The sequence below is a fragment of the Strigops habroptila genome, chromosome 3 (genome assembly GCF_004027225.2).
Source record: "Strigops habroptila isolate Jane chromosome 3, bStrHab1.2.pri, whole genome shotgun sequence".
NCBI lineage: Eukaryota > Metazoa > Chordata > Aves > Psittaciformes > Psittacidae > Strigops > Strigops habroptila.
Genome location: NC_044279.2, coordinates 55,752,089 through 55,777,528, shown reverse-complemented (window position 1 = coordinate 55,777,528; position 25,440 = coordinate 55,752,089). Strand labels below are relative to the sequence as shown.

At 40.0% G+C, this 25,440-nt stretch overlaps 1 protein-coding gene across 3 annotated transcripts in view; it reads left to right on the top strand.

Annotated features, from left to right (window-relative positions):
- Positions 1-999: 999 nt before the first annotated feature.
- FBLN1 (fibulin 1) overlaps positions 1,000-25,440 on the top strand; it is an 83,307-nt gene continuing 58,866 nt past the window's right edge. Inside the window, exons 1-3 of one of the 3 annotated variants that reach the window (XM_030479880.1) lie at positions 1,000-1,799; positions 16,732-16,831; positions 24,786-24,921. In XM_030479880.1, the coding sequence (XP_030335740.1) occupies positions 1,724-1,799; positions 16,732-16,831; positions 24,786-24,921 (312 nt within the window). In that variant the 5' untranslated portion in view covers positions 1,000-1,723. The remainder of the gene's footprint in view (positions 1,800-16,731; positions 16,832-24,785; positions 24,922-25,440) is intronic. The other 2 variants (XM_030479881.1, XM_030479879.1) reach the window with 2 other exon arrangements.

Here is a 25,440-nt window from a genome sequence, read left to right as displayed (position 1 = left end):
TGGTGTTAATCAGGGTAACTGTGGACAAGCTATTATGTGTGACTTTGCACTGTTTTTGTCAGTAGAGTTAGAAGGCACCATGAGAAGGCTGGTGAAGCCAGGTTCAAAAGCAACAAAAGGAAAATCACACAGTCGCTGATGGATCCAAAGTGTATTTTGGATGATAAAGGTTTTCAAGAGCTCATGGGGAGACAGGGTAAAGAAGTGGAATAGAAGTTCACTGGGGGCTTCTAAGTGCACAGAAGCCGTGTTCCACTGAGGAAATGCTCCAAACTCAAAGCAGCTGAAGGCTGGCAGCAGTTGGGAGAATTATCGTGTGTGTTTTCCTTGTTCATACTCTTCGTTTGGAGACCACTTAGGATCATTACTGAAGACAGGCTACTGGGATAGTTGAATGCTTGGCCATATGGCCATTTTTATCATAGAATTGTACCATGGTTTGGACCAGAAAGGACTTTAAAGATCATATAGTTCCATCCCCCTGCCACAAGCAGGGACACCTTCCACTAGACCATGTTGCTCAAAGTCCCATCCAGACCCATTTATGTTCTTGAGTAAGAAAAGGAAAGAGCAAATAATCCGGTGCTGAACAAAACATGCACACTTTCAACACTTACTGCCTTAAATACTTTTCCCAGTTGGACATTTTGAGGAGAGATATTAAAAAATTGTGTTACTGAGTAGCTACAAGGGGAATGGTCTAACCAGAGTCCATGTGGCACAAATACCAAGTAAACACAAACTGATTTCCAACTGTTTGAGTAAAACTGAGGGCAAAGTATAGAGGGGTGATGAACTCTCCATTTGTTTACATGCATGTTTGTCTGCAAATATCATCCCCCCCCCCATTATCTTAAAGATCTTGGCAACAGCATAGCCAACTGGGTGCTTTCAATTCCAGCTCTTCCTTTGACCACTGTCAGTGTTTGTGTTCCTGTTTAAATAAGATAAGGAGGTTAAAAAAAAAAAAAAGTAAAAAAGAAAAACGAAGGGGGAAGATGGGGGGAGGGAGGAGAGAGCAGAGCTGACTGCCACATTTGGGTTGAAATTCTCATCCTGACTTTTTAAGGGAAGGGGAAGAAGGGATTTCATTGAAAGATTCTAGAATATCTTTCCCTTTTAAAATCCTTTTTTATTGACAAAAGTTGTGTTGGAGTGAAATCCACGGAAAGACCAAGAACGGGGGTTGAAAACCTCCTCTCCAGAGGTTAAACCTTTCATTCTCTGTAGGTGGTTTCTTTTGTTTTGTTTTGCTTTGCCTTTGTTTGTGGCTTTCTCCTCCTTGGCACCGAGAGAAGTCGCTGCATTTCTCCTTCACAGAACCAGTCACGCCGGCCCTAGGTTCACGCTGAGGATCTGTAAAGTTTTCCGAGCTGAAGGGAGTCACTTTTACAGCGAGTGCGGGGGGTGGCGGGGAGAGAGGTAGGGTATCAGCAGCAACAGGGGCTCTGCCGCCGAGCTGTGGTGGCGGCTCTGTTGTGCTGAGCACTTGCAGGCGGTATAATTAACCAGGCAGGCAGTGAATTAAATCTTTGTAAAGCCCACCGAGTGGGGGGTTCCTGCAAGCTCTTTTCCAACCGGTCTCAGGCGGCTAGGATAACATCAGAAACAGCAGCAACAGCAGCAGCAATAAGCAAAAGGGAAGGAGCCCGCTGGACGCTGCAGGAGAGCCAAGCCAAGCTCGGTGTGAGTGCTCCCGCTGACGGGCAGCTGCGGGCAGCCGATGGACAACCTCCGCGGGGCCTGGTCGCTGCGGCTGCTCCTGCTCCTGGCGCTGGTGCCTTCGCTCCGGGGCCAAGGTAAGTGCGGGGAGCGGCACGGAGCCGAGCCGCGGGCGCTCGCCGGGCTGCGCTGCGCCGCGCTCCCCCTTCTCCTGCCGCCTCCCCGGCGCCCGTGGGCCCGGCTCTGCCCCCGGGGCGAGCGGCGGGAAGTCCCGGCCAGGAGGCTGCGGGCGGCGGGACGCCTCGCTGCCCCGGTGGTACCCGATCCCGGTGGGAGCGGGCCGCCGGGCTCCAGACAGCGAGCGGTGATCCGCGGCTGCGGGTCCGCAGGGCACTTGGCAGCGGAACCACTGAGCTTCCCCTAGTGCCCCCCCACCTTCCCCGTACCCCTGAGCGTACCGGGCAGGCTTTAAAGCGCCGCTGCCACGTTCAAGTGAGCTGAAAGGCGTGGCGTGCACCGGTTCTGCAGCAGCTGTCCACTGCCGTCGGCTCCTGCTGCTCCCCCGGGACCGCCGCCCCCCGAGCGGGTTAGCTCTGCTACGGAGGGTCGATGCGAGGCTCCGCCGGGACACTTGGCCACCGGGAGTTGGTGAGTGGGTCCTTTGCGAGGCCGAACAGTGCTGTCTGCCCGGAGAACCCCCGCCCGGGGCCGGCCGGGCCCCCGGGGGCGGCTTCAGGGCTCTTGCAAACCGATGTCCCAAGAGCGTCACAAATGTCCCATGTTGGGGCAGTCGGCGCTGCCGCCCGCTGTCGCACGGTGCCCCTCTGCAACGAAAGGTGCCCGGTGCGTGTGGATGTCGGGTTAAACTGCACACCGAGAAAGTGATGTGTCCTGAAACGGGTGGTCAGGAGATGTGTCAGGTCTGCAGGGGACCAAATTACATCCTCCCAAAAAATGGGAAACAGGAGCAGGAGTTACTTGAAATCTCAGTGGAGCAGAAGGATTAACAAAACAAAAGATGCAGGCATTTTGAAGACAAAATGTGAAACATTTATGAATTATGGTGTGTGATGTGGTTGCTTTTGAAAGCAGGGATCTGTGTCCAGGCCATGGCTCCCTTTCCATACTATACACTTTTCCCCTGTTGTCTCAATATTGTGTAAAAAGAGGATATGCATTTGATTTAATTCAGTGTACCAATCCAATGCAAATATAAGTGGTAAGATATGACAAAGAAACTGCTTCTCATATGGTGGTAATGAATTTATCACAGTTAACAGGTAAGTGACTTTTTCTATTAGAGTAACCCCAAGGGGGCCATTCAGACTTGAGGCCTGATTGTGCTGTAGTCCAGGCAAACATTTAGAAACATATGGTCTCTGGCCTAGGACTAACAATGGTAGACAAAAGCCAGAGAAGTAAATTGTTGCTATCATAGTATTTTGGCTCTTAGGTTTTCATATAGAAGAGCACTGCTCACAGATATCCTTCAGACTATTTGCTTTTTGATACAGAGATATTAGCCACTCCTTTTAAAGAAGGAGGGACAGAATAAAGGTTAGAAAAGCAACATTTAGTGCCAGAATCCTCAGATAGCTCCTACTTTCTCTCAGACAACAGTATATCAGCAAAACTGTGGCTTTGATGTATCACAGTGAACAGACAGTAATTTTAAGCATTCCACATTATGGTAAAACATGGAAGAATTTCATCTCGTAATCTCTGTACATTTATCCTTAATTACTGGACTGCTTCTTAGAAAAAGGATAAGTAATTAGATATGTAAGTTCAGGTATCCACAGTTGGGGTTTTTTTTTAACACAAAATATCGCCAAATTTGGCAGTAAAATGTATACCAGGTTTTTATTCTCCAATAAAAATCTATAATTTTACTTAGAATTTCTACATATATGGAATTCTGAATACAGTACACTAGATAAAATTAGATTTAAATGTCTAAAACCAGATGACAGTCTGCTTAGGACACTACCTTTTGAAGGGTAGATCTCACTCACGTGAAATAGTTATTAGTAATTGTAATTGCTGTAAGAAAGATATTTTTTTTCTGCATTATTTCACATGGCCATCTGTGTTTTGCAGGCAAATGAAGTAATTACCTTGTAAGATCATGTTGCTTAAGTGCAGGCTCTCTGGGAGAGAGCCTCCGTTCCCCTGTGTGACCAGAATAAGGGGGTTTGGGGCAAAGACAAGCTCCTAAGTGCTTTAGTGATATAATTGCCAAGTTACTAGGACAACATATTTCTGAAACACAGCTTCCTCCTAAGCTTCTTACCATCAGGTTTCTTAATTGCTTTTCCTTACTAACAAATCATCAAATCATCAGTATCTATTAATGAAAGTCCTCATTCTGAAAAAAAACCCCAAGGGACTGCTGCCTTCAGTGGAACTGCCCAGTGCTTGTGAATATGGATATGCACATCATTCTTTGCAAGAGTAAGGGTCTTAAAAACCTTCTAAATTTTATAATGCAATCTTATTTTATTGAAAAAATTGCAATTTTTATAAACCACTTTTTCTTTTTTTTTTTTTTTAATTCCCTTATAATAAAAACTACCATCTACTGAAGAATATGAATTGTTCACATCATTATGTCCAGTCAGTGTGTGAATAGTTCATCCTCTAGCTGTGTCTTTGGCGTGTCTTGGTACTACAGACACAGACAGTTTAACTCACTAAACATCTGGAAACATGTCTATTCAGGGTGAGCTTAGAGTTCGTAATAAAAAAAATGTTCCACTGACTTTGTGGAATGAGTTTTATTTTAAGATTATGATTTTTACATGTGCATTTACAGCAATAAATTTGTAAGAAGTATATGGGTGGAGGTAGAACTTACAAAAGGCTAAATCTGTGTTTTCTTGCCTGCTATCATAGATGAAATCTCCCCCCAAAATCACATAGTACCAAAAAATACAGTTCTAAAGTGAGTGCTATCTCTAAATTAGTTTTCAGTTGAGTTTTGTTTTAATAGTCCATTTTCAGACATGACATTTTGTTGCAGTCAGGGGAAGAGCAAGATGTTAAAACTCTTGGTTTTCATCTCTGTAATTGAAAGCAGACTTGTTAGTGAAATCCAAGATGAAAATCCATAAACTAGCTTATCAAGTTACTGCAGTATATTTATACATTCTGTCATATTTCAGGCATTATCTGATAGCAGGTCAATGCATTTTCAAAAGTAATTTATTTACTGTTGCACTTTAGCCCATTCTGCAAGTTTCGTATCAACTTTACATGTGTTTTTAATATATAGTTTTGAGTATTGAAACCAACTTGTTCTGTAATACTTTTATTAACGTTTTCTGAAAGATGGGTGTTAGCCCTCTGGGAGTTGACAGAAATAGAGTTACCTGGGACTGTGAAAGAACTTAAGCTTGGTTTTGTGAGTTATGGATAGATATAAAGAAGTAGGTGGCAAAATCAATTCAGTAAACAGAGAATATGGATTTACTAGATTTAGTAAAATATCTGTAGAGAATAAAAGGGGATGAGACAGAGAAAATCAAGAGAGAGAGAGCTGAAATCCAAATAGAAAACCATCAGAGCATAGTCAGGAATTTTAATGGTAGCATAGAGTGGTTTAGTATGAAAGAGATAAATGAACAAAAGCTTTTGAGAAAAAGGTAGCAAAAAGTGATGGTTGGCAGTGACAGGGAGTAAGGAAAATGAGCAAAGTTAAGAAAGAACAAATTAGGCGGGTCGTTTTAGCCAGAATAGGCAAAAGTTCTTGTAAAGCACTCAGGAAATATCAGGCGCATGTATTTATGTGTATATTTGATGGAAGGAAGTATGCCAGCTGTTGAGATTTTAATAGTTAAGTCATCACATACAATTAAACTGGGAGGGTGGATAACATTGCTCCAAGGTAAGATGTAGAGATGAAGGCGTAATATTGAGAAGACTGAAGGCTGAGAAAGGATGGAAAAATTGTCCCCAAAGAAGACCATGAAGGAGTTGTCAGAAGCAAAAGGGAATACAGAGGAATAGGGCACAAGAAGCAAAACCACAGAATATAAAGGAGAGAAAGAGTCATTACAGATCAGTGAAGAACCCTAGAAAAATGTAAAGAATTTCTGGCCATAATATTTTGTGAGTAAAAATTAGTTTAGAAATGCTCAGAATAATATCAAGTAAGTGGAGAAGGAGTAGTCAAAGTAGTACTTACAAAGATGATGTGCTGAGTAGTTTACAGTGACAGGGAGAGTGAGTACGGTAAGGGGAGAATTGTGACAGAAACCTGCCTGTTTATACACTTGGTGAGGATTTTTGTGCTGCTAAAATAATTTCTGGCAAGTCAGTAGAACAGTCCAGTAAAAGTTAGAAAAGTCTTCTCTGATCAACTGGATGCACCAGTGCTAATGCTCTCCTGAATACACAGATCTGTATTTGTAATAGACCGGGTTGGATGGGGCTTTGAGCAACCTGGTCTAGTGGAAGGTGTCTGTGCCTGTGGCAGGGGGTTTGGAACTAGATGATCTTTAAGGTCCATTCCAATCCAAACCATTCCATGATTATATTTGGCAATGTAGTTAATGAAGTGTCTTGCCTTCACTTATTTAAACAAATAGTGCTATTTTCCCCCCAGCACTCATGAGTACTTTGTCTCTGCTTTGTACTTAGTATAACCTACTTTATACTTAAAAGTTTTGAGAAATTGCCCTTTGGATTTCCAGTATGTACTGTTGGATCTTAAGAAGAAACTAAATTTCTGATTCTCAGGAATTCTCACAAAAATTCTTTTCAGTAAATCAAATTAGTGGAAAATCTTCCTTCAAAAGAAATTGAATGACATCTGGGATGAGGTTTTGGGTACGTACTACACAAGTCGAGGAAGTATGTTGTTTTCTGGATTATGGTAGCACCCATAAGTGACCCATGCTGGACAAGGATGTAAGATGTTCCCCACTAAAGGGTTCACTTTTGAGTCTAGTCAAAATCTGGATTGAGACCTTAAGCTTAGTAATAAAGCAATACCTAAAAAAATCTTCTGTATCAATGCCAAAGTAAGTGTATGGATATTGAAATACTTCGCTGGATATATCCCAGCTTTTTAAGGTATTTCCAAGTTTTTAGTAAGCACTGGAAGGATATATTGTACAAATGCTACCAGCAGTACATCCGTTCAAAATACTACAATCTTCCAGCTTTGAAGTTCTTATCACTGACTAAATTTCAAGTACGGAGTACTTCTAATATCAATACTTTGGCAGAAAATCTGGAACAGCTAGACACTGGTTTGCAGCTCAGTATACCTAATTTAAAAAATGAGGAAAATCTAATGTAAGAAAAAGTTTTAGTAATGTTTTCTCCGAAACAAAACCTTCCCCAAATCATTGCCATATAATTACATGCAAAAACTGGATCTTTATTTTCTTCCTGCTCTGTAAAGTCTGTGGTTCCTTCCATATTTGAACCTTGTCCCATTGAGCTATAAAGCTTTTCCCATCTACTTAGTGTTTCCAGACTATTCTTTAAATATGGCAGTAGTAGAATATGAGAATCTTTCATCATTGTCCTTTTTTCTTATATATATAGATATACATATATATATATTCAGCAATAAACATGCCTACACAGTAGATCTGTTTCACTTAAGTGGTATATAAAAGCATAGTTATTCTTGCTCATTTTCTTGCTCAGATGAAAATAGAGAAATCCCAGTGTGAAAATGTTTTTCTGTAACCATTTTTCATGAGAAAATACAAGAATGCTTGAGTGTACGTATGTTCGATACTCTTGAGACGTGCTGCTTTGTCTCAGATCCTTCCTATTTCAGTTGCTTTAATTTGAAAAAATATATATGTATATGTATATTTGGGCTTGATCCAAAGCTCTTTAACATCTATCTAAAGACTGTCATTTACTGCAGTACGTTTTGGATCAAGCTCTTTATACAAATGAACAGGACTAACAATAGCTTAATTGTTACCTCTTATATAAAACTTTCTAAACACACTTTTTTTTAAGATTTGAAATGAAAAATCAAGAAAAGATAGACAGTTTTTCTTATATGAGAAAGAAAATGCCACTTCAAGCTATCAATATTCTGTTAAGTAATTTCATTATTTGCATGATTTTTTCATACAGGGGAGAGTGAAGGACAAAATTTAGCACATGCCTGTCAGAAAGAGCAGTTGCTGTTCTTCTTCCAATTATGAGTCTTTTTCCTAGGTTCACCTTGTCATCTTGGTGAGACTGGGTTCTTCAGGCCACCTGTGTCCATCAGAGCTGTGAATGCACTCTTTTTTCATGTTTTTATGAGTATGTGAAGTCTAGGATAGCCATTACTTATACTAAGCTGTTTACGTGATGCTGACTTGGTGGACTGTTGTTATTAAGTTTCTCTCGATATCTTCATGTCTTCTAGAAATCTTCAGAACAGCCTTCAGTCTTCTACTTTTAGTATCTTTCAAACTCCAACGTCCTCACAGAAGTCCCAGAAATAACCTATCCGGAAAGATGAAGAAGTTCAAGTTAATTTGTTCACAGAAAAGTCATCCATATGAAGCAGCAATCTTCAGACACATAGAAAGTTGTTGAAGTGTGTAGGATCCTGTGTATAAGAGGTAGTAACAAAAGATTAGGTTTCAATGGACTTTTGGAGTGGACAGTGAAGTCATATATTATTAAAAATTCTCTGTCATTGCCTAGAGTGGTTGTGGGATCAGTCCCACTTGATATTGTTTTGAACAACTAGATAGGAATCTGCCTAGAACTGACCAAATTTTATCAGTTTTGCCTGAGATTAGTGGGTAGGAGAAGATAAATTCTTGAGGGCTCCTACATCCCTATCTTTTATGGTATTGTGATATATATTCAAGATGCCTTATAGTCTTCCTGCAATAGATGGAGTCATCTTCTCTAATTTTTTGGTAGCCAGTTGCCTACTTTTTTTGAAAGATTTTCTTACTAGACCTGAAACAAAATAAAAAAGCCACAGTAAAGTACTTACTTTCCCCACCAGAGAAAATAAGGCATGTTGCAACATAACATTGCCTCCCTTAGGACTGTCCTTATCACCAAACATAGCAGCTACCTCATCACCAGCTATTGCCATGAATGATTTTAAGAGCTGCTTTTATAAATTGCAAACAGACATCTCAAAATGAGGTTTAGCAATATCTGAAAAATCCCTCTAATTGTGTGATGGCCACTGCTGGTGCTACCAGAGCCACATTCCCCATAAATGAGTGTTCTCCAGACCTAAGAAAATTTCCAGTAAAATGTTGGCTGTTTTAAAACAAACCACAAAACACACTAACATACCAGGCATTTCCTTCAGGGTGCTGTTGCTTTAGGTTAGTGTGCTAACTGAGTTTCTTCAATGATTCAGCTATCCTGAAATAATCACACTCAGCTGAAAATTCATCTGAAGGTAAAGGTTCAAACTCTTTAAGCCTAATCAGGGAGAATATCATATTTCTTAGCAGCACATGAACTGTAAGTGATTGTCAGGCCTTAAAGATCCAATATGACCTCCACACTTGGAAGAGAGAAGCGCTATTGTCATAGGCCCTCTTTGAAGGCAAACAGGAGAGGGACAGCCTTGTGGGCTGCAACAGATGCATTGGAGGTTGCCTCCTGGCTTGTGCTGTTGTGGGTATTTCAAGAAAGGGCATCTTGGCTCCAAGTTTCATGTGTTCATTAGGAAGTTTAGGTTGGTATATTCTTTAAGGGAACCTGTAAGAACAACCTAGTGTGGAAGGACTAAAACCAGCTTACTGTTGAAAGGTGACTAATGCCACAGCTTAGCTGTATCTATTCATCTTACCCCACTGGTGTATTGGCATATTTGATGTGTGGTCTTGAGGTAAACAAGAATGTCTCTGCAGAAAAAGAGAAGCTCCTATTCTTTTTAATTCTTTCTCTGCATATAAAATGGAGGAGGGGTGTTTTCCTGCCAACTCCAGCCTGAAGAGCTTCAGCAAATATTCACATCATCTCAGATGGAGAATAGTAATGCTTTCCTGTATCGCCCCATTACTCCAATTCAAACCATTTGTTTCAGGGAATCATGAGGCCAGATTTTCTGTTCTATGTCTTTCTCTTTCATAGCTTCAGGTGTCCTCCACCCTTTACTCTGTGTGCCTAATCCCTACGTTTACACACAAGATCAAGATGCAACAAGGCTGTACTTATGTTAGTCTATTACCAGTTGGACTTTTGAAGTCAGCTGGCTTCCCTCTTGTCTAAACATATCTCTGGGTCTATCTGATGCTTTCAGTGACCAGCCAGAGTGTTTTTGCATTGCCAGAAACAGCATTTCTACAATTTGTTGTAAGGACAGCCAGAAACTCAAGACTACAAATCCCAGCTGCCAGCACTTGACTGCCGTCCCTGCTAGAAAAGCAACTGACTTGTCCACCTAATATTAGCCAGGTGTCATTGTTCCAAGAACAATTGCTTTGGCGTAGCAGATCAGGCCAAGCACACTTTGTTTGCCCTGAACTTATAGCACAGTGGAGCCTTGGCCAAAGTGGTGTGCAGTCACTCTGGTTTTTTTTGTCACGAGACTACAGATGTAAAGGGAGGTTGGAAGACAATGTGACTCTGAATAATACAGATGACCAATCTGTCATTTTGAGGATCAAAATCTGTATGTAGACTTTAGGGTTTTTTCAGCTGACAGTTAGATGGATGAGCATCACTAGTAAGAGATTTTCTTGAAAGGACAAGAAAAGTTTCATCAGAAAAGTATGCTGCAAAAGTTGAAAGTATTTTTCTTACTGGAAATCTAAAGAAATGCATGTCTGTTGTAATCATGAGTTCCAAAAATTCTGGATGACATCCTGTTACTGAAACATGTTGGACTAGTGCTGAGCTTTCACAGCGTCCATCTGCTGCCTGTGTCTGCATATGCTGAGGAGTGATAATCATGTTCTGTTTTCTCACATTCCATAGTGCTGAGACTCTGACAGAGTAAATTGAGCAAAGGGAAAGACCTGCACCACACTTTACAAATGTAATCAATTTATGTCCTTAAAAGATTGAAAACACCTTAATAAGGAAGTGTGACTTTGACCACTTGACCTGCACTCACTTCCAAATCCATACCCAGTTGGTTATGCGGGCTGGGAAGTCAATGAATTTGATGGTCACATCACTTATTGCACTGGAGAACTGGAAAGCTTGACTAGCACTAGCTTGATAAACCCACCTGGGCCCAGGTGTAGCTTTGGTTTGGTAATACCATTAGCTTTATAAATGTTCTATAGATCAGCACTGAGTAATGAACAGCTATCTAATCCTGGACTATACATAGGCTTTTCCATCAGCAGCAGTTGTAGAGAATAGCTGCTATTATAGATTGTTACTTAAAAAATCAGTCCCTGTTTGATCTAGCTGGAATGCTACTGCAATGAAACTTCTCCAGTCCTTTTTACTTCTGCTTATTTTTTTTGCACAATTCCCAGAAACAATTCAGGGTTTCTCATTCCAGGAATCATGCTTTTGGGTAACATTCTTAAGCTTATCTTTCTTTTGCAGAAAATATTCACTGTAGCAGCTGAATAAGCAATTATTACATCATAGAAGTCTAAGGTTATACAGATTTTAACCACATTCCTTGCTTTGAACTCCCACACAGTATGGTAATCCTGTTAAGATTAGCAGGCTACCTTTTTTTAAAACAACCATATGCCTGTACACATTTTGTTGATGTAAGCATAATTCATTGCTAGAACATGAATGCATCATCTGCATGAAATATTTGCATTTGTGTGATCTTTAATCACTTCTTATCCGATAGGTCTTTGTCACAGGTTTTGTAAATTAGAGATCGGAGTTCCAGATGTGTTTCTACTGTCCTCTTCCAGAGACTCCTGAAATCTGTCTCAGAATACTGCATGTAACACCTTGACACGAGGACAGGCATCCTCAGTTTTTACCATACAAACACAACCCAAGTTCTTTTGGATGCCCTGCTGCACATACTTATTTGCAGGGACGAAGTAGTGATAAAGCTACATTTGTTTTTACCCAGAATAGGCTTGGATTTTCTCAATTGGTCGATCATACTGCAAAATTACTGTATCTGAATGAAAAGGAAGTAAACATGCTACCATCTTAACAGATCTCTAGTTTAGCTTTGTATTTCTCTGTCTTGCGATACCAAAAAGCTGAACAATTACTTCACTGACTTACAAAATGGACCAGACAGTCTATTCCCACGTTACAACTTTCCTGTAGGGTTTCTCCCTCCAAATAAAAGGGCACATTTCAGCTGAACACAGACAATATAATCAGCCTTTCCCAGAAGTGTTTTGTCTCTCAGATGCCTGAGATTTCTCTGGCTCATTTGCATGAAACATTATGCACTTGGCAAAACAGTTGAAGGGGCACCAGGTTCAGCAGAGCAGTACTGTAATTTCTATTTGATCATCTTGGCACTCCAGCTCTGAGGGGTGCCACGAGCAGTAAGAGACACATGGTCACATTCAGAGAAAAGAAACCACATCACTTTCTGCGCAGTAAGTGACATTCTCTGAGATGTCGTAATCAGTGTAGTTTCTACCATCTGCTTCCCGCTTCCCTTTCCTTTCAGATGCCTTGCATTAGAAACCTCTAGTTATGAGAAACTGAAGAGAGGCCATGGCCCCCCATGCTGTTGGTCCCCTGAAGAGGGTGTAAGGAGGCACAAATGGCCTTGGTATGAACTGCTTGCCCAAAGGTTTCCAACTGGGAGCCACATGAATATGCACATGTACGGTTGAATACACAACACTGGAAAAATACAGTTACGAGACGATAAGTCTGTCCTGGTTCTGAATACGCATTAGCAACTCTTAATGCCAAAGTAGTCAGAATCAATTCCAGTGCAATCAGGAGCTGACACCCAAAGCGTGAGACACGCACTTTTTCAGCTTTTGAAAGAGCGGAGATTTGTCCACTAATGACCATTTTTAAAAGCAGACTGCAAAGCCAACCTAGAGAAAATGTTTTTCACTGGTTTATTGTTATGTTTTAGAAGAATGGCCTTGAGGGTGGAGTCCTTTTCTTACTGCTTGTTTTTCACTTCCCTCTATTCTCAAGAGATTTTTGGCAGAATCTTTGGAGGATATGAATTGTGATGTCACCAAAACAATGAGTCTGGACCACAGTTCTCCCTCAAAAAACTATCCGAAATCCTTTTTGCCTGGATGCACTCCTACAGGCGAGCTTGCTTAGCTTGGCCTGCTTTGATTTCTTGAGTTATTTGGTTGCAGTAGAGGTGTGTTGCCAGAGTTGGGAGGGAAGAACTGGTGTCCAGAGCCAGGGATTGTCCTTCTGGGGAGGAACTTGGCTAAAGACCCATTTGTACAAAGCCCTGCAAAAACCTGCAGCCAGCTCTACACTTGAGTTAAATGTGTATCATTTTTCAGCACAGTTAAGATTGATTGCAGACAACAGCACTAAAAATATGATTTGTAACACATTGTATGAAATTTGATGCATATAGCATTTGTTAGCAATACACTGGCAGACAGAGTACACAAGACAGGGTCCCTATTCACAGAGAAAAGATCAGACACAAATTCATGTCTTTCAGCACAGGCAGAAATTTATTTACAAGACTGATTTTCTCTGTGGCATTATGAACTGCAATTAGCTTTCAGACACTGGCATGAATTCTGGACATACCGAGGAATTCAAGAGAAATATTGCCTTGACTTTGTAATGACAGAATTTTGACCATTATTTTGGGTATGTAAGTAAGACTAGAAGGGTGACCTGGGTCATAGAGCACAGAGCTCTGTTATAAACTGACATTTAATGTAATTCTGTTTATAACTATAATGATTTTCTTATTAAAACACATTTGGTTTACTTGATCCCATAATTCTGATTATTGTTTACTACTGTAATATTTGTTGACAGGAACCACATTCTTTCATAAGCTTTACTTATCTAGGCTTCCGATGGTCTATTTCTTCCAATTTCTCCTCATATAATAGGGCTTTGATTCCTTTGAACATCCTTCTTGCCTTTCTTTACACATTTTCCATTTTAATGTAATCTTTTCTAAAGAGGGATAGCCAGAATTATGCTTAATTCTCCAGAGCTTTGCACTGTAGATCTGATAATTACCTTAAGAGTACCTACCTGAAGATGAATAATGCATTCTAAGATCTCATTTAACTCTTTTTTTTTTGCTTTGAATTGTTGGATTATAATCACTAGTCAAGATATATATATTGTTCCCTGCAAACAACTGAGTTACTGGAGGAGATTATTTCTGCTTGCTTTCAGCTGCTTTATCCTTTCCCACATATGAAGATCTGCAAGTTGAGGTACTCATGTAAACTCTGATGTGTGTCAAAGTAAATATGATCATGAACAGATTTAATTATGTTTCCACTTATTTTGATAGCTGCAACAGGTTAGTGGGAGGGTACATGAAGAGATGGAAGGAGGCTGTAAACCCCATTCTATATCATGAGCACCTAGGGAATGATAGCTTTGTAACTGGTGTAGGGAGAGCCAGAGGAGATCGATGCTTGTCGTTACTAGGCTCTGCAGGAAGTAATTTGTGAAGATGGATAGTCTTGAATATAATGCAGTTGCTTATTGAATTTTGCTCCTTTTAGATGTGCTTGGAGCAAAACTAAGAATGAGACAATCATGTGAGGCATTTTATGATCCGGTAGAGAGATGGTCTGGGAATGACCCATTGTGCACTCCCTGTTCTGCCACCAGCTTGCTGTGTAATGGGGGCAAGTCATTTCATCAATCTTTATTTCAGCTTCTCCATCAAAAAGAAGTAAATGAGATTTGCCTTCCTCTGTGCAGCACAGCAACCTACAGTAATTAGCCAAAAATCATTTAGGTTGGAAGGGACCTCTTGAGATCATCCAGTATTTGAACAATCTCACAGTAAAGAAGTATTTTCCTGTGTTCAGATGGAACTTCATATGGTATAATTTGTGTCAATTGCCTCTTTTCCTGCCAGTGGACAGGATTGAGAGGATTCTTCATCCCCTCCTGTCAGGTATTTGTAAACATCAATCAGATTCCTCCTGAACCTTCTTTTCTCCAGGCTTAACGGTTCCAGCTCTTTCAATCTCTCCTCATGTGAAAGATACTCCAGTGCATAAATCATCTTGGCGGCCCTGCACTGGACTCACGACAGTAAGTCCATGTCTTTCTTGAAATAGCGAGCCCAGGACTGGACACAGCACTCCAGATGTGGCTTCATTGATGCTGAGCAGAGGAGAAGAATCACCTCCCTCAACCCACTGCCGGTGTTCTGTCTAATGCAGCCCAAGATGGTGGCCGCCTTTGCTGCAGAAGTGTGTTGCTTTCAGTGTCCACCAGGACACCTAGGTCCTTCTTTGCAGAGCTGCTTTCCAGCTGGTCAGTCCTCAGTGTGTACTGGTGCATAGAGCTTATTCCTCCCCAGAAGCAGGACTTGCATTTCCCTTTGCTGAACTTTGTGAGGTTCCTGCCAGCCCATTTCTCCAGCCTGTTGAAGTCCCTCTGGATGGCAGCACAACCCTCTGGTGCATCAACTACTCATCACAGATTTGTATCATCTGTGAACTTGTTGAGGGTGTACTCCTTCCCAGCATCCACCTCGCTGTCCGCTTGCCTAACATTGTCAGTTTGTCTACGATGATGTTATGGAAGACAGAGTTAAAACCCATACTTATGTCAAGGTAAAAAACATCCACTGCTCTCCCCTCATCCACCAAGCTAGCCATCTCATTATAGAAAGCTGTGAGGTTAGTTAAGCATGATATACCCTTTACAAATCCAAGCTGACTTCTCCCTATTACATTCTTGTCCGTTATGTGTTTGGACATTGCTACCAGGAGGGCTTATTCTGTCACTTTCCCAGAGAGTGAGAAGAAGTTGACCAGCCTGTAGTTTCCCAGATCTTCTCTATCAAAGATGTGGGAAACGACCTCCTTCTTGAAGATGGAGGGAATTTGTTCTCTTCCATTCTTCAGAAATTTCTCTCATTCATCATGACCTCTCAAAGATAATTGTGAGTAGCCTGGCAGTGACATCAGCCAGCTCTCTCATGCAGCCTGTCAGGGCCAAAACTTGTGAAACAAAGAGAAAACATTAGAAAGCTGTCCCTCTTGATAATCAGATTTTATTTTTTTTTACACAGATTGTTTATTTGTTATACAAGGAGCTGTTCAGTATCTGCACTACAAGATAATTAATAGGAAAATGTGACTCATGTTTATTCCAAGTTCTGATACACCTGCTGTGCAGTGAACTTTTGCACTTGGAATATGAAGCAAATCTGTAGTGCTTGTCAGTTCATTAACAGTATTTAGTTTTATTAAATTAGAGACTTTTGCAAAAATATACTCTGAACAAATAATTATCTGCAGTATGCTTTTCCCCTTAGTTTCAGGGTTGTTATAAATTGGTATCTGTATTAATTTTTCTTTCACATGTTATGTGATCAAAATATTTTATATTTTTCTGTCTCTCTGTATAGTACTTCTGCATTTACAGACATGCTTTGAGTAAAACAATTGAATAATAACCTCAGGAAAAAATAGTTTTGCAAACTAACTTGTAATGAGATTAATCTATCTTCCGTATGAGACATTTATTTGATTTCATGGAATCAGAAAATGGTTTGGGTCTAAAGGGACCTTAAAGACCATCTAGTTCCAACCCCAATAGCACCATTAATGCTGTATTCTTCAGGATTTTAAAAGGTTGCTTATTGCTACTGCCATTTTTGATAATAAAGGAGTGCAATCTGACAGATCATTTTATTGTGCAGTACTCTTACCTGTATGAACTGTTTTCTCCTAGAGTATCAGTCCCTAGGCTGTGTCTTTATGTGGAAGGTTAAGGGAAACTGCAATTTGCTTCACTGAGGAAGGAATGCCTCCAGCATTTGCGCTTATTGCAAGGTGCTAACGGATGCCTCATTTGGCCATGGCTGCCTTATAGATGGGTGCACTATTCTGTGCGTAGATTAGGAAGGGAAAAATGAATGGACTCTCTTTTTGGTCTGATTGTTTAACTGGCAGATGCAGTACCATTTACTAAGGTTGTATTAAATATATTGTCTTTTTCTTTCTTTCTTCATTTCTGCAGATCTGTCAATGGAAGAATGCTGTGACAAGGGCATTGAATGGGCAAATAAAAACAGGATATGTGCTTCTCTACCCTTAATATCTGAGTCCAGAGAATGCAGGTATACAGTTATGTATTATATATTAAAATACAGTTCATATTTTCATGTAAAACCATGGAAATCGCAGGTATGAAAGCTGATTTAGAAGATGAAGCACCCAGCTCCTAAATTCAGCTTTTTCAAATCCACCTCTAGCCTTGGGGAATACCTACTGAGTACCTACTTTTTTTCCATTATGTCCTTTAAATTTTTGCTGTTGTTCCAGCATGGAGTCATCCAGCTCTAATCTGTTTGACATGTACTGTCTCTTAGGCAGAAGAGTACTATACTCACAGTCAACACATCTCAGTGTGGCTTCACTAATGTCAGCAAAGCTTCGTCAGTTTATATGGATTATGAATCTAGCCCAGCAATGGTCCTGATTCTTGAACAAAAGTTTATGAAGAAACACAACATACCCTGTACATGAATAATCTATGGATTGAATACATACATATGCATTTATGTAAGACAGCCTTTTAAAACTGTTTCTTCTGTGTAGTGCCACACAGATAATTACCCTGCAGTTCTTAGTTGAATTGCTGTGTGTGGCCACTTAAAGCTTAAGTCAAGATTACTGATTACATAGAGTGTCTGACTTTTGTCAAATGTATTTGAACATAGACAATAGTAACCTTTAGTTTATAAATAGATTTCTTAAATCTATTGACATTTAATATGATACTAATTTCTATTATGTAGTCTAGCAAATGAAATAATTGAAAGGTTACAATTATTTGCACAGTATTATTTTGTATATACTGACTCTCTTATATGGTTGGGACATTTGTATTTTTTATGTCAGTGATAGTTTGTGTTATTTTTGCTGTTAAATGCACTTGTTACATTTAATTTGTGGAGTTAACAGTTTGCAATTGGTAATTTGAGGGACAGTTTCACACAGGACTTTGTATTTAAGACATGTTGCTTCCTTCTTTTCAAATGGATTGCAAAGTGATTTAACCTCAGTAACTGTAGATGTGTTGGATTGATCTTTATTATGGAAAGAATGTGTCTTGCAGGCAAGTCTGTCCATGTTCTCTGACTTTTGCATTTATATTGGCATTGAAAGCAGGCTCTGATGCAGAATTGACAGATAGGACTTAAATCCCAGTTTAGGAAATACCTTGAAGAGTCAGAAGAGTTACAGACAAAACAGAGGCAGGAAAAACAGGAAACCGAGTTTATTGAACAATCTGGGAGTGAGAATCTCGATGATTTAATGATCATTTGATTAATGTGAGTTGTGATTTTGCTGTAAATGTCATTTATTCTTTTAAAGTCTGCCATTTTAGAGAGCCTTTAGGACTTAACAGGAACCAAAAAAAGCTTACTAATGCTTCATCTAGCTTTTGTGCATAATTGATATGTAATTAATAAAATAATAGTGATGTAATGGTAACACAGAAATGAGTAGGGGCACATGTTCTGTGAGAGGCTTGAGCACTTATTGACAAAGAAAAAAAATTGAATAAATGCAGTTCAGTTGCATTTATTCATGACTGTATAACAAATAAACATATTTATGTTTGAGTGAAGTTTAGCTTAAAACTGGCCTCTATGTGAGAGGTACAGAAAAATCCCTTTACAATGCCATTTCAGACACAAAAGTAAGGGCCAAATTCGACTTCTAATTGCTGGTGTTACTGGAGCCAGAATGAGCAGTGAGGGAGCATAATTCCTTTTGCAAACACGTGAGGGTAATGGCATTGATTTTGTACATTTATTCCTACTGCTCAGAGATGAGGGAAGAACCGGGTTCGTTGCACTTGCTGAGGTCTAAGCAGGTGAGAATATGGCACAGGATGCCTTATTGGTTACAGATTTTCCAAAGAACTTCCTTCCTATTTAAACACCTGCATTTAAATAAACACAAATAAATGCTTATTTAAACACCTGGCATTTATGTGGTTGTTTAAACTCCAGCTGGGATCTTTTGACTGTCCAGTGCAGCACAGTGTTGGACAGCATAGATCGTCTAACTTGGAGGGCTCTAAAAGAACATGGCCTCTTGAGTGTACAAACCCATATTACTTCATACCAAATAGAGCTGTTTGCCCTGCATATTTTAGCTGAGGTTTGCAAGGTTAGCAGTTGAATGCAAGGGTAAAATACATTGTGAAATGAGCAGTTTTGATTAAGAAAAAATGATTTTGTGCAGTTACTTTGCAAAGACCATGCAACACAGAACAGATTGGATGCGAGTACTTTCCCCAGCACACATTACAAGAATTTACATGCTGGTTCTGAATCCTCTGCTTAGAATAATAATAACATAATGGCATCTCAGATTCAGTCCTTCTCTCAAAGCAAGCTAGTTGCTTTTGCTTTTCTTCCATTCATGTGAGCTACAAGCTGCCTTAGTGAATTAGAATTGCACCCCCTTGATCTTTTCCCAACAATTAAAGCACATTCATAGTAATCAAGAAGGGTTTCCATATGAGCACTGAAATTCTCATACCTCCCATGTATCCTAGAAACAAACTGACAGCTCTGGGTTTCAACATCTTTTTAGGATCCTTGCCCCGAAACCTCTTGTGGTTCATGAGGGCCTTGCCATCCATGTGAGTGTCACTTGCTGAATATGGTACAGTTCAAAATGCAGATGTGCTCACTTTCTTGTCAGCACAGGTGAGCCAGGCCCTTTGTGAAGTTCACATGAATTTGTAAGATCTACTTGGCTTCTGTTACTCAGTTGCCTTTAAGTTGAAACCAGTCTCCAGGCTCAATGTCCAGTCGTGTCTGCAATCTCTTACTGTGGTTGCTTGTCCCACAAATGAGTATACCTCATCGTATTATCACTTTGGACAACAATGACATTTTTCTCTGTGTCTTCATGACTCAGTAAATATGAGTGTAGAGTTTTAATAAATAATATCTTTGGCTGTCATAACAGCAGCTTTTTGCCCAGTCGTCCATTTTCTCGTGATGTGGTTAAACTCACAACAGCTGGAAAGAGCTGCCTTTTTCTGGGGGAGGAACTCCACTGCCCAATAAATCTTCATCCTTAAAAAATGAAGAGTTTCACCTGCCCAGAGCTTTTAGCAAGTGAGCTTAATTCGTGGTCCAGAAACAGTCTATCTCCATATGAGAATTGCATGCCTTTAGCACTAAGTAAATTCTTTGGAGTTACATTGGGAATAACGTTATTTATTATTAGTGTTGCAAGAATGCATAAAAGGAGAAGCTACAGAACACTCTGCTAGGTACAGTACAAAAACAGAACAAAAAGGTCATCTGTTTTCCCAAGTAGAGATAAGTGGCAGCACTTGGATACAGACTCAGACAGGAACACAAGGAAGTAATAAGACAAGAGTGTTTGGAGTGGTAGGTACCAGATGCTTGACTGCTGATAGATGTTTATTGATTTACACCATTGTAAGTCTGGAAGAGCTTGAGATTTTGGACATCAAAGTTGTGACAGTTTTATGTATAAAAAAGCTGTTTAAAGTTACTTCTGGAGAAGTTGTCTTTATCAATTATCTCCTCTCTGTAGTCTGCTAAGTGTGCCTCACAGTCACTAAGATTTTTTGGCTTCAGAGTCAGAGGGATAGAAGAACAGTCTGCTATGATGTGGTCAGGGTTTTATTGCCACTCATTTAGGATAACTTGGTTACTTCACTTTTGTGAATAATGTCAGACTCCATCCTTCTCTGTCACATGATCAGTATTGTTTCTCTACATAATTTATAAGATAAATATAATTTTACCCTTTACCTTCAAGAAAACTTTTATTATGTAATCTACGGTTTTTTATGAATTGCAGCTGATTCATTTTGAGATTTGTTGAATCAATTATTTTTACTTGAATCCTTTGTTAATTTATAAAACATGGGCAAATGTATGTATTTTCATTGTTGAGGCACTCTTTATTATTTTCATTTGTCATACTGTGTCACTCATAATACCAGATCTTGCTCTTAATTTTCCTGAATCCATTTCTATTGCATGTTAAACTGCAAACTGAAAGGACTAAGAGTGGAAAACCCAGCTTGTCTTTGCAAAATAATTCTGGCGTGGAATCAATCTCTTTTTAATTTGAATATTTTTTGTTCAAGACCTTCCACTGTGCACATGACTAGCACTGACACAGTTTGAAGACAGGCTAATGAGTAAAAGGGTAAGAGGGGAGAGGGTAATGAGATGAAATGGACAACAGAGACATTGTTTCAGAGAAAAGTTACATTTTAATGCTTTTGAGGAAAGAAATGAAAGGAAAACCAGATGATTATGAAATCTGTGCTGATTTAAGACTGCGTCCTCTGGGAAGGAGAATAATAAATATGAAGGGATTGTGGAGGTAAATAGGCATGTAGATTTTCAGCTGGAAACTTATTCCATGAAAATGAGTAACATCAGTTAAATTTTAACAGAAAGTAAAAGTAAAAATATAAAACATGATTTCTTAACTTGATTTATGATCAAATTACCTAGTAATGAAATAAGTTTAAGTTTAGATCAGCACCTGCAACAAAGAATAAGGATTTTTTTAAACATCCAAGTGATTTCTGTTCACTAGTGAGCCATGCATAAAACTTGTCTTTCAAAGATGCATGATTTTACCTGAAATATTCTGCATGAATGTCAGTTATGAGGCCTCATGCTCCTAGATATTCCATATTTAGTGTCTTAAGATTTCAGCCATATTGTAAATACCCATTTATTTCAATAAAGTTCTGCTGCACTATTTTAACTGAAAATCAGAATATGGCAGATAAGGTAGAAGTAGCCTTTGGCTTTTTTAATTATTAGGAGTGATTAAAAAAACCCAACCAAAACCACAGGAAAGTACTCTACTTTCTCTTTTATAGAGACCAATACTGTATGCTGCCCATAGACATGAAGTTGATAGGAATGCTACACAGGAAGAGTTAAAAGTTTTTACATGATGAGGCAAATCATTAACCTCTACTGGCTGATCAGAGAATCGACTGTGTTGGAAAAGACCTTTAAGATCATCGAGTTCAACCATTACCCCAGCACTGCCAAGTCCACCACTAAGCCATGTCACTGGGGGCCTCATCTACATGGTTTTTGAACAGCTCCAGGAAAGGCGATTCCACCACTTCCCTGGGCAGCCTGTTCCAATGCCTGAGCACCCTTTCTGTGAAGAAGTGTTTCCTAATATCCAATCTAAATCTCCCCTGGTGCAGCTTGAGGCCATTACCTCTTATCCTATCGCTTGTTACTTTGGAGAAGAGACTGACCTCCACCTCAGTACAACCTCCTTTCAGGTAGTTGTAGAGAGCGATAAGAGATGGCTCCTTTACTCTGCTGTGAAGTAGAAAGTAGGTATACATTATATTAGGGTCTGAGCCAGGGAGACACACATAACTTAGCAAAGACAGGGATGGATACGCTTCATCTCAAAAGTATTGGAGTCTCAAGAGCTTGTGGTGATATGCTTTATCGACCATCAGCAAAGGGAAAAAGATAGTCAGCTGGGCAGGCTAAGCTGCAGCCAGCAGACCAGTACTGTGCAGATTTTTCTAGCATTTTTCTCTGTCATCTGTCAAGTATTTCTACCTCTGTTACAGACATACAAGTGATTACAGTCTCAAGCAATATTTGCTACCAGTGCAACTTCACTGTAGGATTTGGGCAATGAAGTGTGATTTTATTGTTGTTGTTCTGAGAATGAACAAATGGTATTTTAATCTAGTATTCAATTGGTGTTTAATTCCTTATTACAGTTGGGGTGGGCCACATGACTTATGAATACAGCTGTGGGAAACATTTTAAGAAACTTTTTTGTTTTGGTCGAAATTGCCAATTTGTCAGAGATTTCAAAGAGATTATTTGTATTGGGGAGAAAAAAAAAAAAAAGGCCACACTGGAAATCAAACAGACCTACTGAAAGACTGCTGTTGTTTGTTTGTTTATTTGTCTGTGGCTAACAAATCTAACTCCTCAACAGGACTTGGAGGGCTAAGGGAGCTGGGAAGTCTCAACTCCCACACTCTGGCACTTGAAGTTCAGGTTTTACAGACTCCCAAAGTCCTAACAGTCAGACCACCCCAGAGCTGGGCAGGGAATGGAAATTCTTCTTCAGAGAGAATTTCAGCAACAAAAAAGCTACATATTCTTCCAAACTGGAACTAAATCAAATATCAAAACCTTCAAATATTCTGCCAAATAAAGTTACTGTCCTTCTTGCTATGACTTTAGAGCCTATTTTTGAATAATTTGTTCATGACTTTATCCTGGGTTTTGTTCCTATGTATTGAAATCTCATAGCTGTTTTTGTCCAAGTGAGAACTGCACAATTGGACCATTGCAGAATCCAATAAACAAGAATTGGGAATCTTCAGGATTGTAGCTTTACAACCTTGCCTTAGGATTGTAGTTAACAACCAATATGCAAAGAGATGCAGAATCTGAGCCCAATATTGACATATCCCCTGCTTTCAGTGGGCTGGACTGGATGACCTGGCCTTAGAGCTGAGGGAGTCCCTCACACCACTTGGGAGCTGAAAGCTTGTCCTACAATCATCGAGAGCAGGGAGGCTACTCCAGAGGTGGTGCATGGGAATGCACATCTCAGGTGACGGTAGGAGAAGCCTGGAGCTCAGTGGTGCAACTAGCCCACCCTTCTTCCTTGCACTTCCAAAATATCTAACAGTGTAAATGAAGGATTTTTAGGAGTAAAGGGTAATTGTTTGCTGAATATCTATACATAATTTTATGTATTTCTAGGCAACCCTTGAATAGATTTTACTCGTAAGTTCACATAACTAGAGATGAAGGGGGAAAAAAATAGGCGAATACTCATAACAACAAAGAGAATGTGTTCAGTGTTGTCGGTCTGTAAGATATATAATATTTCCCATGCTGCTGGGTATAGAAGTGCATTTATAGGGTTTTTCTGTGCACTTCGTATAGAGCTCTAACATATCAGGGCATGACTGATTGTACTGTAAACAGAATTTATCAGCTTGGATTGCCTTTGGGATAGTTTGCTTTCCCCCTAGCAACTCACATACCATCAGTTCTTAGTGAAACTGGGTTATCACAAAACACATGGATATGTTTACATTCTTGTATGTGTAATCTGATTTGCTATTGTTCTTTTTAGCTTTCCTCTCCGTTTCCCAGTGCCTGTTACAGGAGGTAGCAGTGGAAGAGCTTTAAACAGCAAGCTCCACCCATGATGCTACCCAACAAAGCTGAGTTATGCTAAAATCAGGGTGGAGAGAGGGAAGATATCTCCTTCAGTGGTCTTTGCATTCAAGTGGCAGTAGCAACAACAGTGGAGTACTTTAGAATGATTATTTTTCCACAGGAAGGAGTTTTAGTGAATTTTTATTCAGTGAAACTGAGATAAAATAGAATGATTTTATGAGCAGTGGAAGTAACAAAGCTGAGTTTCTGCAAGTTTTTATTCTTTCTCCTCTGCACGTCTTACTGCCCTGTAATACTGTTCTCGCCCCTGTCTTTCTTCACTTCTTGCTCGCAATACACTCTTCTCACTATGATTTTCCTTGGTATCTTCACTTCTCCCCATATCTCCATTTGCCTCACAGAGCAACACTCTGAGCTTCCTTCAACGTGCTGTGTCTGTTCATTTGAGCAAGGGGCTGCAGGTGCAAGTGTAGACTGGCTGCAGGATTACAGACTGTCACTTCTCCCTTCCATCAGTGCACCGATTTGGTTCTTGCCATCCTGTCTTCAGCCATCAATTGTCACAAAACATGGAAGAATGCAAGACCTGAAGACCTTGAACCCTGTGGCAAATGTGGTTGAAGTTATTCGTTTGCATAAAAAAACCCATTAGGGCAGACTGCAAGGTAGACAGGCTGTTTAACTGTATTATACATATCACCTTGACATTCTGCCCACTCCTAAGAGCATTTTTACTTCGTAACTGAAATGTGAACCTCTTTCCATAAGACACGTGCTAATTGTCAAAACTTGCATTATCTGTTCTTGACCTGTGTATGACATTTTTCTCCTATTGCATCCATCCCTTTGTCAGTATGACTCAGGTACAGTGCTGCCGCAGTCAGTTGGAGAAGCAGTACTGTTCAGATGGGATTGAATTTGCCAACGTGCGTGAGGAGTGTGACTCAGATATTGGTGAAAATTCCACCTGTGAAGCTGACTACTTCAAGGTGAGAAATAAGAGATACTCCTGTTCATCTTTAAGAAATGGTATTGACTGTCTAGATTAGTAGTAAAGGTTGACCCTGAAGGTCACCATACTTGGTTTGATGCACATAAACAAGTTTTTACCCCTCTTACACCTCGTGTCTCTGTAAAGGCTGTCCACTTTGTGCTTCTTTTTGAGCGAAACAGTTCCTTGTTGAGTGAAGTGGACTGTTTCATTGCATTTTAGCAGAGGCAGGGGGTAGAATGCAAGAGAGTGGAAAGTCTTGAATGGGTAATTGGCTATGAGACTAATCTTGCATAAAGAGAAGACATCAACACTGTAGGAAGGGATGGGTGAGAAACTCGGCCACATTTCAGACTTTAGCTTTCATTAGAGCTTCATGGCCTAAGGTCAGACTCCGTGGTTTTCAGTATTGGTGGTCCAAAGGGGTAGGACTGAAGTTAATCCTCTTAGTGTACTTATTCTTCCAGCTTGTGTATGTGTCCTTAGTTAACACCACTTTGATTTACAATTGAATGGA